Source organism: Zingiber officinale, chromosome 2B, assembly GCF_018446385.1.
Source record: "Zingiber officinale cultivar Zhangliang chromosome 2B, Zo_v1.1, whole genome shotgun sequence".
Taxonomy (NCBI): Eukaryota; Viridiplantae; Streptophyta; class Magnoliopsida; order Zingiberales; family Zingiberaceae; genus Zingiber; species Zingiber officinale.
The window spans coordinates 113363273-113378688 of record NC_055989.1 but is presented as its reverse complement, the minus strand read 5'-3'; the positions used below and the strand labels follow the sequence as shown (position 1 = coordinate 113378688).

At 36.4% G+C, this 15416-nt stretch overlaps 1 protein-coding gene across 1 annotated transcript in view; it reads right to left on the bottom strand.

The window, feature by feature from the left end:
- The window catches only part of LOC122046842, a 30746-nt gene extending 15887 nt beyond the window's left edge, over positions 1–14859 (bottom strand). Inside the window, exons 1-4 of the mRNA XM_042607745.1 lie at positions 14466–14859; positions 6106–6279; positions 4688–5072; positions 4291–4574 (exon numbers count right to left, since the gene is read on the bottom strand). Of these exons, the coding sequence (XP_042463679.1) occupies positions 4291–4574; positions 4688–5072; positions 6106–6279; positions 14466–14509 (887 nt within the window). The 5' untranslated portion in view covers positions 14510–14859. The remainder of the gene's footprint in view (positions 1–4290; positions 4575–4687; positions 5073–6105; positions 6280–14465) is intronic.
- Positions 14860–15416: the final 557 nt, after the last annotated feature.

The following is a 15416-nucleotide window of genomic DNA, read 5'->3' as shown; positions in this document are numbered from 1 at the left end:
TACACCACACGGCCGTGCAGGTTTCCAGTGAGCAAGAGGGCTTTGGCCGTGTACACCACACGGCCATGCCAGGTTTCCAGAGGCAGAAGCAGCCCAGGCCGTGTAGATCTATACGGCCATGCAAGGGGTGTCATGGAAGATGCATGTCACTGCCAGGTTTCCAAAGGCAGAAGCAGCCCAGGCCGTGTAAATCGATATGGCCATGCAAGGGGCGTCATGGAAGATGCATGTCACAGCCATGTACCACACATGGTCGTGTAAGGATGGTAGAGAAGGGAATGACTTTGGCCGTGTGAGCCTCACACGACCGTGCCTCGGGGCCGTGTGGCTCCCAAACCTCACCTTTATATAAAGCCTCCTTCATGATTTGAGAGGGGATCTTCTCCCTTTTGGGGGGAAACAAAATTTTGGGCGTTCTTTACCATTCTTTGAGGGATTTCCGGCGATCTAAGGGCGGATCTTCACCGAATCGACTCCGGGAAAGCAAGGATTGGATCTGAAGACATTCTTCTTTGTAGATAAGTTTTCTTTCTCTCTTTTCTTGGATTTGAGGGGATTAAGAATGTTTATAATCTTCTTTTCTTGGGGTTTCTTTCCTTGTTTTATGGAGTAGATTTCTTGTTCTAGGATGGAGGGAGTAATTGTAAGGATGATTTGATGTAAAACTCTTGTGGATGTGTCAATTTCCTATTTCTACGATTTTGCCCTATTTGTATTCATTATATCTTGTATGGATTGTTGTGATTAGGGTTTAATTACCATGCTTGATTGGATGTTTGGATATCTTGTGGATCTTGTAGAGATTGTATCTCATTCGATTTTTAGAGGGACACTCGTAACAGGAACATGCCCATGTAAGGACGTTTGAGGAACAATCTTGAGGGTGAAATAGGATAATTCAAGGAAGTAGGATAGATTGTGTGCATTAATCTTTACATCTTGATGCGGTTGATGAGTGATGAATTCGTATGTTTATTGCAAGAGAGAACCGACAACCTTCTACAAATGATGGACAATTGAGAAATAAGATTTGGTAGATCATTTACATGGAACAATCCTTACAAAGAAACCAAAACTCCTAGAATATTCCCTTTATCGTCACCCTTATTCTTGTTTCTTATTCTTTCATTCTATCTTACTTTTCATAGTTTTACTTTACACTTGTCAACCCATTGATTAGTTGTTTAGCTAACTCGCATTGAGACATCTTTAGTGCTTATTCCAGTCCTTGTGGATACGATATCTTTTATTATTACTTACGACATTTCCGTACACTTGCGGAGGTCAACAGAAGTGAGTTATAGAAAGGAAGGGTAAGCTTTAACCTTCCTCACTCATGAAACGAAAAAATTTCTTTCACTCCGATTTGGAGTGTAAGGAAGGGTAAGGGGAACTTAAAAAATTTATATTCCAATTTTATCCCTATTTTATTATATTAATTCCGAAAATCATTATTTTAGTTATTCTTTGCGTTGCGATGAAAAACACTCAAACTGTCCGATTCGCACAGCCCGACACTCGCACTTCGCCGACGCTGACGCCGACACCGACTTTGACACCCACGCTGACGCCGACTTCGATGTCAACTTCGACGTTGACACTGACTTCGACATCGACGCGGACTTCGATGTCAACGCCGACGCCGACTTTAACAAATGAGCTACAATTGCTTGAACGCGTAAGTTTTAACCAATAAATGTATTTAAGATGCACTAGGTTCTTGAACGCATAAGTCTTTAACAAAAGTGAGGATAATTTTGTAACTTTATATATTTAACCTTTGTTACCCTCATTTTCCTTCCAAACATGATAATACATGTTACGTTAATGTCTCTCCCTCCCAAACAAGGAGAATATAAATACTTTACTTCCCCTCCCTTTCCTTCCCTTCCCCTTTCGTTAATGAACCTTCGCTGACCCCCTCCAAACAGAGGGAGAGTGGCTCAGTTGAATCATTAGGAATTCAAGAAGTGCTATCTTTTAAAATAAGGGAAATTGAGAATTCTGCAAAGTCTTCTAGGTTATCTGGATTTGAGGAAGTGGGAGAGGAGGACCATGCGTCATCTGCAAATCACTGCCCATCAGTTGTTCTTGCAGAACAAATTGTTGCCACTAGACTCAAACTTGATTTGAATGAAGGCATTCATGTGGATGAAGAAAATCAAGGGCAATCAATTAACTCTTCAACAATGTGTTCCTCTTCAATTCATATATCGCCTTGCCAATCTCCTTTTTCAAATACCATTTCAACTGATTTACTAGCAGAAGTGCAATAGCGGCTAGTTAATTTTACCAAGTTGATACCGGATAATCTTCTTGGGGTACCACCTAATACTATTCTAAACTCGAGAACGAGTTTTTTCAACTTAGGACGACTAATGCATGAGGATCCGAAGATTTTTATTATTATTTTTGATAATTTTTATTTTTTTTTGATAATTTTTGTTTTCTATATATTTAGGGTATTTTTGGTTCTTTTGTATTTTTCGATTTTGAGTCCATTTAGGGATATTAGGATTGCCAATCTTTTTCTTTTCAGTTAGGATTTCTTTCCTTTCTTTGCATCTTAAGGTTTGGAGTCTATATAAACAATTGTTTAGTTGATGAGAAAGTTTTTTTGATTAATTATATTTTTTGGCAGTGCCGCTATTTTTCTATTTCCTGGTATTCCTCTTCGAATCAATAGGTTGTAGAAGATTACTTCCGGTGTTCGTGAGCAAATCAACTGATTCAATAGCCCACAAGATAATCGCTATCGCACCCGGAGTCACTATCTCTATATATAATTTTGGAACAACAACTTCAAGTTTAATCCCAACAAATTCTTTCTCCTTTATCATCTTCAAAGAAAAAGATTTTGAGTTCCTTCTTTCACAAATGCATTGAGAGCTTGTAACATCTACTCTAGTAATGAATGTAATTATGCTAACCTACAGTATCTAGTATATGATCTTTGATTCCACCAAAATGTCTAGCTTGCCCACTATTTTTCAGCTAAGTTACCGAAGTGACACATCAACATTTGTTCTTTTTTTCCTTTTAGTTTTTTTAACATAAAGTATTGTGCAAAACTAAACTCATTGCATCCTTACCTCTGAAAATCAAAAGTATCATGTTTTGATGACTCCATTATTTAATTTATCCTATTATTGTTCATTTATCTAGGTATTGCCCCCACAGTTGGTGCATTTGGTATTTGCATGGGTATTTGCTCCAATAGGTCTTGGATTTAATTTCCAGCGAGTGCAAAATGTCTCGTTGGATATCTGACCTCCCCATGCAAAGGGCTGCTTCGCTAGGGCAAAATGCCCACCATGATTTACCTGCCTATATCTTGTCGTGAGGACGGCGATACTTGCTACAATTTATCTAGGTAGATTACTTATCACTCTTGAATATGATGAGGCTAAATGATTTCCTTAATTGTCACACTCTCATTTATCTAGTTAACAAAATCATGGTTCAAAACGTCAAGTCATGCAACAATTTTGATTTTTGATCAGAATGATACTATGATCTTGTTTCGCTTTCGTTCTGACGTTCCAATGCATGGTGTCGATGCGATTGGATGTTGAAAGAGGAAGAAGATGAAGCATAGAAAGAAGACATTATTTATGCTAGTGGTATTAAATCTCGATAATTTGGAACAATATGTTTTGACCATTTCACCTGATATGATATAAGATTTCAAACCATGAAGAAAACTTCCTATTCTTGATCTTAATAAATTGGTTACCAAAACTTACTATTCTTGATCTTGATAAATCTAAGTGGCTCTCCTAATTTTTATGATCTCAATGCACATACACACATAAACAACCAGACAGTCACTATTCCAGTGTCAGTGTTCCATAGAACAATATTTGCATTTGTGTGCTAGTGTGTGGCATATGTGTATGTGTGGTTGGGTGGGTGTCTAAAGAAGGTCTTGAATTTTTTGAATCTATAATGCACTTCAATTGAGTTTTCACTAAATAATTTGATTAGCAATGTTATTGGCATTTATATAATACATTAAGAAATATATAGTTAAGACATCAATTCACTTCCAATCAGCCACACATTGTTAGTGTTCATGTACGTTGGTTTGTGGTAGTGGTAGTTTGTGGATGGCTGATTGGGTGGGTCTCCAAGGAAGATTTTGAAAATTTTTGAATTATGATGACGGACTCCAATTAAGACTTCTTACACAATAACTTGATTGTGGATGTTCCTGACATCTACATAATACATTTAGAAATAGCAAGTTTAGACAAGACAACAAAAATAAAGAATAATAAAAGCTCTTACCCAAGTTCAGTTATGACATCTTGACATGTCCGAGCATCAGTGTTAAGGGAGTAATGAAGTGTTCGTCGCCTTTCCATTGGAATTGGATCAGTATCACCAACAATAGCTGTAGGAATTACCGTGTCTATGTTACCGTCATGACTATCAATTGCAGCGCCTCGATTAGATAAGAAGAATGTAAATACTTTTCTACAAACTTCTGATGGGGAGAGGAATAAGTGTGCAGCCTTTTGGGCAATTTCGAAGGCTGATTCAATGAATATTTCTAATGCTAGATATAGATCCTGAAAAAACAATAATGAATTCATTAGAATAACACAAATCAAGAGAATGCTATCATAATCTGAATTATCTGCCTGCTAAATTAACTGTTTGGGAATGCCACTGTGGATAATACCTCAATTACCCCTCGCCTCCTATCAGTAGTGCGTTGAAGAACATGATCCTTTGTCTGAAGCAGTCTTCTAGTCAGTTGAGGGCTTGCAAATTGATTAGCATTCAGGTTTCCTGCTGCTCCACTTCTCCTAAAACCTTCAAACAACCTCAGAAAAAAGGCTGCAGGCCAAAGGATCCAGGACAGCAAAAATTTGATCAGGCGTATTGTACGTCGATCATATCTATTAACTGTGCTGCTATTTGATAGTCGTGAAGCCTGAGACATTGGAGATGCAGGACATAGGTTCTCATCATAATCTTCTTCACCAGCTATAGATGAAGCATCGATGGAAGTTTCATGATCCAAGGACAACTCATGAACCAGCATGTTGAATGAAGAAACACCACTGTCAAGAGTTAAAAATTTACTTGGAGAATGAAAGAAACCATGGAGAAAAAATTAGATTTTTTTTATTAAGTACGTTAGATCCAAAAGAAAGGATACACTAGATTCTCTTTGTGCTCACCTTGACAGACTAGATTCACTTAGTGTTCACCTTGCCGAAAACAAATGCTAACAAGTTTTTCATTGGGGAGAAGATGCATAGAATAAAGTATTGAAGGGATATTTTAAAATTTATATCATAATCTGTAGGACACGACTCCTAATTATATTGTCCATGGCTCTAGAAGAAAAAGCAGAGCACTTATGTGAACAAGAAGATCCTGCCACCAACTTGTCATTGATCAAATTAAGGCTCCACTCTACTTCTGTCATGCATTTCATCATCTCCTTCAGAAGGTAGAAAATTTTCAACTTCTACCCATCTAAATAGAAGAGAAAGTTAGAGAGAAAAAAATGGAAAGAAAATTGGAGATGAATAAGTTGATCCAGTCTACTTGGAGAAAAAATGAAGGGTAGATAGAATGTTGAAGTGTTTCAAAAGCAATACTTTTCTTCTGGATCTCATCATCGCAATTCTGGGGAGAAATGTTGAGGGGGAGAGAATCATACCAATCTTACAGAATCTAAGCAACAGCTTCTAAAAGAATAAACAACAAAATTGTATCGTTATCCCGTATTCTTTACTAAATTATAGCCTAGTCAACAATTCATCATACTCAGAGAATTCATGCTTTGGATTAAACTAAAGAAAAGGCATATAAGATAATCACCAAGTGAAATGGCCTTGTCCATTTCATAGAAACAACAAGCTTTGGCCCATTCACTTCCCCAAGTCTTAAAAGTATATTCTAGCATTTTCCATAATGTATGTACTTTTGCAACCATGTAGTAGGTTTTCATGAGAATGGATTGCCAATTCACTTCATAGTCAAAAAATAAAAATAAAAAAGGTAAGATTGATACTAACTTCAAAATAAGTAAAATGGAAAAATGCATATTCTTATATCACATAAAAGAAGCATATTAAAGCATACTTCTCCATCCATCTAGGCAGGCGAGGTCCACGTAAAGTGGGTCTTAGCTCCCAATCATGGATCCCCTCTAGAATGTTGGTTTTCCCTGGCAGTATCGACAACACAAGTGCTGAAATACCATTTATCAGCCTCGCAATATTGATCAAAGATTCATAAGTGAATGTCTTCACTGACCTGCAAGACAATGTTGGAAGAGAACAACAATGTTAACTATATTTTAAGAAAGGTAAAATTCCAAGAAGAAGAAATGTATGTAACTATAGGTTTGATGCTTAGAATGATGTTTGTATGTCTAAAAAAGATACATCTGGATTCTGAAATTCCACAACTATCCACTGGACAATGTAGATCTTAAGACAAAAAAGAACAAAAAATAAATATTTACCAAGTTAATGCCAACTATTAGATCTTAAGACATATTGCAATCATTTTTGTGAATGGCCATGCAAATACCTTTTTGGCGCAGAAAAGAGAACTAATCTTATTCTTCACTCACCATTATGAATATGAGCCAACTTTAGTTTAAGGTGATTTTATTTTTAACTTTGGTGATTAACATGCATGTCACAGCATTGATGGGAATGCCTATTTTTCATAGGTCCACTATGGTGCATGTTTTATTGTTTTATGAATCAGTCAATTAGATAACCTCCCTTCTTTAATCGCCAGGATGGAAAAACTGAACTTTTTCTCTGATTGACAGAAGAGAAAAAGGTAGTGGATATCATGTATTAATGAAGTAAAAACACATTCAAATCAAGATGCAAAAAACATTGATTTCAATTGCTCACCTTTCCTCGATTAATGTGCCAAGATGCCTGAGTTTGTCCTTGATTTTAAGATCACCCTGGGAGTTAAGGGTGGAGTCACTTAATGAAAGTGGGATCAAGTGACCCCACAATAATTTCCAATCACCATACAAACTTATATACATTATTAAATTGTTAGCAGATTTTATATAAGCTACTAACACCCTAAAATCATGAATAACATCACATATCTATTTCTATAATATCTTATGTCCATTAATGTAATTAACTATTTTCCTCCATCCAATTTGAATCAAATCAAACCTAATACACCAAATCAAAATTAAAAAAAAAATTGTCCATTGTTTAGAAATTGAAAGGAGCTGAATAAGAATTAAACAAAATCAAAACCAATCAAAATTATCAATTTGGTTTGGATCGAATTAAATTCATATTAAAATGTCATAATTTTTAATTTTTAATGGAATAAATTTCTTGCAACATGTCAAATTAAATTGTTATATTGTGATTCTTTTAACACAGATTTTATAACACTGTATTATTCATTGTTGTAGGAAAAAATGATTTTCTAACCACGTATATCCTTAAAATTAAATTAGACTAAAAATATTCTATAAATCATGGGATCACCTAATCCCGTAGATGGATCTAATTCCATAAATCATTATATAATCATGTGATCTGATTCCATAAATCATGGGATCTAATAGTGTATCTAGTCTTATTTTCTATTGCTAGGATTGTTATATATATATAACTCACAGTTTTTTTGAAGTGAGATACACTAGAAAAATCTTTCATAAAATTATTTCTCAATTTCAGTTATGTTATCAAAGTGTTGGGCTCGGTTATGAGTTTCCTTCTTCTAGCCTTCATATGTGATTTTTTTTTCTCTATTTTGCTTGTTTTCTAATAACAAAATAGAATATTTTTTGTGTTCCTTTTATTGACCTTTTGAATTCCTTCCTATATTTTTCATCAATGGTGGTTTGCTTTTGTTGCTCGACCTTCATTGTCGATTTATTCCTTATTTTTACTAGTTTTTATGCAAATTTTAACATATAAAAATGTCAGAAGGTGTAGAAACAATCAGTCATCTTATAGGTACAGGGACATAACTGGAATATCCTCAACTTGAAGCATGGGGTGAAGAAGAATTGATGATTATAGTGTGGCTATGGAATTCAATGGTTCTTGAGATTAGTGGAGCATGTATATTCTTGGCTACTACGTAGGACATTTTGGGATGCAATGCAATAGATATATTCAAAAGCAAAAGACACAAGAAGTATATAGTATAGGTTAAGGTGATAACAATGGCTGCTAAATAAGGTAGTAAAACACAAAATCAACAGAAAAGTTTATGTCAAGAAGTTGATCATTATAGGGTGATAAAAATTAAATGATTGTTGTTCTAAAGGAGCTCATTAAGATAACCATTATGATTTATTTATAGGTTGATCAAATGAGAATTCAAATTAGTTGTAAGCAGGAAATCCCATGCCTTAAATAGCGCTGGTTTGAGGAGAGGAAAGCAGAAGAGGACTTAAAACACAAAATGCTCAGCTGTGGTAGCTAGTGGTGGCAATAATTTAATCACAAACACACAAAAAAAACATGATTTCCTGAAAGTAGAAAATTTGAACAATTAAAAGCTCTTGATCATGATAGTTTATGGTGCATGTATTGTAAGATGGCATACCATACTCGTGAGTGGTGTTGGAAGCTTTATAACAAACCTCTCAGTCAAGAGTAGGGACATCAAGGAGAACAAATAACAATCGATGATTTTATGCATATGGCGAAGACATAACAAAATAAAGTTGTACCAAAGGATTTAGGTGGATTCAAGTCTTCAGGTCATTAATCTTCTATTGGATTAAATGTCTTAAATACACTCTTTTCTACTTTTCGATCATAGATTTAGAACCTACGGATAATATAACCCATTCACTAAGTGTCTTTTCCATATACTCCCGTGTCCAAGCAACATAAGCATAGCCACAGCTAATGGATGGTTCTTTGATATTATAGCAGGTGTAGGAGATGTTAAAATAACCCCATCATTAAGCTTTTAAAAATGTTCTTAGTGTTCCAAATTATCCAGCTAGCCAAAAGCTCACAAAACTTATGTTGCAAATGCTTCATCAAGGTGAAGCTAGAGAGCGAGTTGATTTGTACCCCTTACGTATTTACATATAAGCAACATGCACATATCTTCACTAAAGGGTTAAGTAGCTCACTATTTTAAAGTATAATATCCAAGCTGAGAATAGCAAACACCAATTTATTGGCCTGATGGGGAGTGTGGGAGTGTCAATTTATATCCCTAAAATTAAATTAGGATAAAAATATTTCATAAATCATGGGATCATCTTATTCCATAAATCATGGGATCTAATTCCATAAATTATGGAATATAACTATGGGATCTGACTCCATGGATCATAGGATATGATAACGTAGTTAGTTTACTTTTCTATGGTTAGGATTGTTATTGTACATATTTTTTAAAGTACACTTGAAAATCTTTCATGAAATTGTTTCTCAATAACTGACAAACATAAATTTGTTAATTTAATCTGGTTGAATTTGTTTTTTACTTATTTATTTTGGTTTATGCTTAACCAAACAGAAAAGAAAATTAAAATTTTATCACGTTTCAGTCAACTTGACAGCGAATGAAATGTCGTTCTGTGCCACCCGGATGGTTTTTACCATTCCACCGGTGGGCGAAACCGGCATCGATGGTGTCCCTGTCTCAGATGCATCGTAAGTGGAGCCAGAGGAGTCACGGGACGTCTCCGACGGCTCTGGAAGCGACCTGCAAGACCTTCGGCGCCAAAGGCGTCGCAGGACGCCTCCTGCAACACCGAAGCCGTCGTCGAACGCCCCCCCCATCCCCCCGCGATTTGTCGCAGCCCCCACATTGCGGGGCATTTCTTTTTTCCCGATAGAAATTAAATTTTCTATTTAATTAACTTAAACAATTCCTAAGGTATATGTGATATTTCAAACAGGCTTTTATAAACTCCAATTAAATTATCCTAATAAAACATATAAAAAAATATTTAAAATTAAAATAAATTTTATTAATCAATATTTTGAAAATTTATTTTTTAATGCTTTAAATTTCATTTAAAAAATTTAAAAAATCTAATAATTCTGATTTATATTCTAATATATATTTTTTATTATTTTGTATTATTTTAAATTTCATTTTAAATTTTTAAAATATTCTTTAAAAATTCTAAAAAAATTTAAAAATTCTAATAAATTAGATTTATATTCTGATAATTTTTATTATTATTTTGTACTTGATATTTTTTACTATTTAAAATATATTATTTAATAAATAATTAATTAAATGAATAAATAGTTAATTTATATAATTATTATATATAAAGTAATATCTTTATATTAATTTATATACTTATTATTATAGATAGATCAATTTTAATTCGAGCTATGGATAGATCAATTTTTTTTAAAGAAAATTATATTTAATTATTTTTTCTAACAATATTAAGTTGTTCAATAATTGAGAACTTATACAAAATCAATATACAACTTATTTTTATATACACCATAAACATATTTATCTTATAATTACTATATATAAATAAAAAAATACTGAAATTGTATCGGTCATGGTTTATAATGTCGTGACGAGATGGTCAAAACGGGCGAAACATCTCATTCCGCCTAGCGACCGGCACCGGCATGACCCCGACACCGACCCACAACAGCTGCGACATGTTGAGCGACCCTGTGGCCGTAGTGAAGGGGTCGCTCAACCCCGCAACAACAGCGGAGGGGTTGCATAACCCTTCCGCTGCCACCGCGAAGGCGTCGTACAACCCTGCTACCGCTGCAGAGGGGTCGCACAACTACGGCGATCACGTCGGAGGAGTCACGATATCATAGTGGCCATGGCTGAGGGGTCGTGTAACCCCGCAGCAGCGTCGAAGTCGCGCGAGCTCGGGAGTGTAGTTGGATTTCGGATTTTTTTAATTTAACTTACACTAATTATTTAACCAACTCCTAGCGATGATGGAGATAATCTAAAGAGGCTTTATTAAGCCCTAATAAAATTATCTAATTAGTTTTATATTTCATTTATTTTAATTTAAAAATTATAATAAAATTTTTATTTATTTATTTATTTATTAATTTTCATATCTTTTCCTTTTTTAAAAGATTATTTTTTATATTGTTTATTTTTTAAATATTTATGTTAAATATTTTTTTAATTAATATATTTTATATTTAAAAAATACTGAAACTATATCGGCACGGCACGATACGGTACTAAAACCGTATCGTTCCGGTCCAGGATCAAAACCTCGGCACGGGTTGAATTTTTAAACCTTGGTATCGGTACAACACGATACGATACCAAAACCGTATCGTTCCAGTCTAGGACTGAAATCTCGGCACAAATCAAAATTTTAAACCTTGCTTACAAGTTCAAAGATAGCATATAGATTAATTTAGGAATTTATGTCATAGTTTAAATTAGTCAAACAAACCTAGCACTTTTTCAAGAAAAATTGCACATGTAACATATAAATTTGTGGCCACTACATGAACCCCTCAAAATCTGCCGAGGTGATCATGTAAGTGACATAAGTGCACCAAATACGGGCTCTTTAAAACTTTAAACAATGCCTGTTGGTGCAATATTCCCTAGGTCAAGGTTGACTGAGCTTGAATTGGGTCAAGCTCGAGTCTTGATGTTTGGATTTCGATGTTTGACAATACATGGAGACAAGACATGGAGATTGCAGGTGCAATTGTTCATGTGGGGAGATTATGAAGAAGAGTCAAGTAGGTCAAGGTTGACTGAATACTTGACTGGAAAATCCTGGTGAGAGAAGTCAGGTGAAAGTCCTAACTGGGAGGTTAGGCAGACTAAAAAATCTTGGTGAGTAAAGCCAGGTGAAAGTCCTAACTGGGAGGTTAGGCAGACTAGAAAATCCTGGTGAGTAAAGCCAGTTGAAAGTCCTAACTGGGAGGTTAGGCAGAAGAAAATCCTGGTGAGTGAAGCCAGGTGGAAAGTCCTAGTGAGTGAAGCTAGGCAAAAGAAAATTCTGGTGAGTGAAGCCAGGTGAAAGACCTAGTGAGTGAAGCTAGGCAGAAGAAAATCTTGGTGAGTGAAGCCAGGTGAAAGTCCTAGTGAGTGAAGATAGGCAGTAAAAAAAATCTTGGTGAGTGAAGTCAGGCAGAGGAGAAGTCTTAGTGAGTGAAGCTAGGCAGAAGGGAAGTCCTGGTGAGTGAAGCCGGGCACAGGAAATCCAGATGGATCAAGATTGATCGGACATATGGTGTTGGGAAGTCTAAGTAGGTCAAAGGGATTGACCGGATACTTGGCACAAGGAAATCCAGATGGGTCAAGGTTGACCAGACATCTAGTGGAAGTCCAAGTGGGTCAAAGGGATAGACTGGACACTTGGTAAGGGAGTCCTAGCAGGTCAAGGGTGACTACATGCTAGGCATGATGTACCAACAGGTCATGGTTGACCGGATGTTGGTTTAGGGTACTTTGGACTTGGTTTTAGGCAAAAACAAGGAGCTGGATCGATCAGCCGATCGATTGGCTCATGCCCAATCGATCAGCTGATCGATTGGGGAGTTCCCGCGACAAAGGCTTCCCCAATCGATCAACCGATCGATTGGGGAGAATACCCGATCGCACAGAAAGCCTCCCAATCGATCGGTCGATCGATTGGGAGCTGCGATTTTGTGCGATAAGCCCTGGATCGATCCAGGCGATTCCCAGGAGCACATAGGCACTTTGGATCGATCGGCCGATCGATCCAAAGCCTCCCCAATCGATTGGGAGCAATCCAATCGATTGAGATTCGACCATTGGCGTAGAATAAAGCTGTTGTCGAGCTCTTTCTCCAAAAACGCTTGCACTATTCAGCTCCGATCTTCACAGCGATTCTAGAGCTTCTCCACAGAGTTCTCACCGCCAGATCTTGAAGGTTCTTGGAGGCATTTCCAAGTCAAGAGGCGGATCTACAGCAAGAAGAAGAAGCTAGCGTTAGGGTTTCTTATGTAAACTGTGTAAGCTTTCCCTTGTATTTGCTTCTCTTTGTTTCTTGTTGTATTGAGAGTATTGTAGGGCTTCTCCGCCTTCGGTAGTTACGAGTGTTGTTTCTTTGTATTTTCCGCTGCACATCATCTCAAGAAACAAGCAACGACGAGCACGAGATCGCGCCGAGCTATTCCCCCCCCCCCCCCCTCTCCCTCTAGCTACATTTCGGTCCCAACAATGCCGAATAATTTGCTCTTTTAATATACCCCAAAAAAATCAATGACATGCTTAAAAGTGAGAATAAAATTCCTAGCAAAAACCTTGAAAAGACAATTTCACTACATAACAAACTTATGGAAAATTATAATAAGTAATTAAGTCAGACTTGTTCATAAGATTCTATCCAATATTTGTTCATCAAAATTTTTTTTATGTATATACTCCTAAATAGATTATCATGTAAATTATCAGTTTAGTAATATGATTAATTATTGTAAAATAATAAAATGTAACTTACTTTTAGTTATGATCAATTATTTAGGAAGATGTTTGTTTTAAGAAACCATAAGCATGATGTTAGAAGCATCTTCTTTCATTGACATTTGTCAAAAACATAGGTCAAAAACAAAATCATATTTGTTCAGTATAAAAGATGACGGCTGATAGGTTTCCATACCAACTTCCAAAGTTGTGACATTTGCATGAAAAACCACAACACTTCAATGACTTGCAAAAAATACCATGTGACTTCGCTCACACCCAAATATGGAGATAAAAAGGATAAATCAGAAAATAATATTTCATTAACTATTTTTTGATAAAAGAAACATCTGACATAGAACATAAACTGACGAAATGGATCAATAAGTTCTCGTTTACTAATTTTCTATATCCATCTCTATGTCAAAGAATGTGGATGAAGTGTTTTTGAGTTTAAGCTTAGCACCGTTCTACTACATTTGCACATATGACTTAAAATGATCCTGCAATGTGAATTTCATTTGTCTGTCAAATTTGGGATCCTCTGAATATAGTACGAATAGTCTCTTGAAAATAACATGAGGTGTAAACTAAAAAACTTAGGTGTTACCTAGACATATAATAGGATACCCTAAGATAAAGTTAGGAACAGAAGCAAAGCCAACTGCTCGATTAGCCTTATCGCTAGATTTCTAGCATCCCACCCCCTTTCACAATCATATCTATTTGTAATAACTCCACCCATCAAATTGGCTAAAGCATCTCCTTTTCTTTCTCTAAACACCCACTAACATCAAACGTTGATCAATACCAGGCACATTCCATCTCTAAAATAATATTTGGCAGTAGTCAAATTGTAACACTTGTATGGAAGCAATTATGCAAAAGGAAGCAGCGCAAATCCTTCTCCCTTTTCCCTTCTTTTAGCAAGAAAGCACGCATCATTCAACAAAAACAACTTTTTTAGCGAATACATAAATAAAATAAAAACAACTCAAGCAACTCAAATTCCTAAAACAAACAATCAAACATAAGTTCGATTACAGGAGAAGGGAACGGGAACCTACTCCTTGGTGACAGCGAGTAGATGATCGACGAACCTCAGCAGCATGATCCCTCCTGCCGCTTCGCTAGAAACGAAAACCTAGAAATGATTGCAGGGAATCAATCGATGAGGCCAAACAAAGGAGGAGGATAAGGCGAGCCAGCGAGATTATCGGGGTAGTTCAAATCGGAGCCCGTCGAGAATTAGAATCCACGCTTCCGCGCATCTCCCTGTCCACGCCGCATGGCCAACTGAATCGCGTTCGAAGCCGGAGGACGCGTGGCGGGGAAGGAAGGGGACTTCAATGGCCACCGCAGAAGAACTCTTATGCGTGCGGTCGAAACACGGTGGGATAGGATGGCCGCACGCGGCTGACTGACACCGGCCGAGACACGCAAGAACGAACGTTGTCGGTGAGAAATCGGACGTCTTTGAGATACCCACAATTTGTACCCACGCAGGAGGTGGCGGTGCGAGCTCAGGGGAAGAACTGATTGAGGGGGAGAATTGGGTCGGTTTCGGTGCCGTTTGACAGATGAAAATGCTCCACGACTTCGCCTTTATAACCGCCTAACTGAAAATAGAAAATCTTTTGTTTTCCCCATATTTACATTTTAGAAAATCCATATTGATACGATTTATTTATTATAATTCAGATATTCAACTTCGATTAATTTTGACGATAGACGGTTTAGCCCCATAAATGATGGATCATTAGTTAAATTCAAGAACAGGTGAATCATTAAGAGGTTTCCAACTTACCAATGGTTCTAACTTTGTAGATGTTAGAAAATGCCCAATGATTTCACCCTAGAACGTTAACGGTTGACTCGCTGGTGATTGTATGCTGAGGTTGACTAGGATCACTTGGTTACATGAACTCGCGAAGCTTTTCCAAGGAACTTAAAATAAAAAACATGTCAAAAAGAACATGTTAGAATGACGATCAAAGGATTCCTGACGCAACCACTCT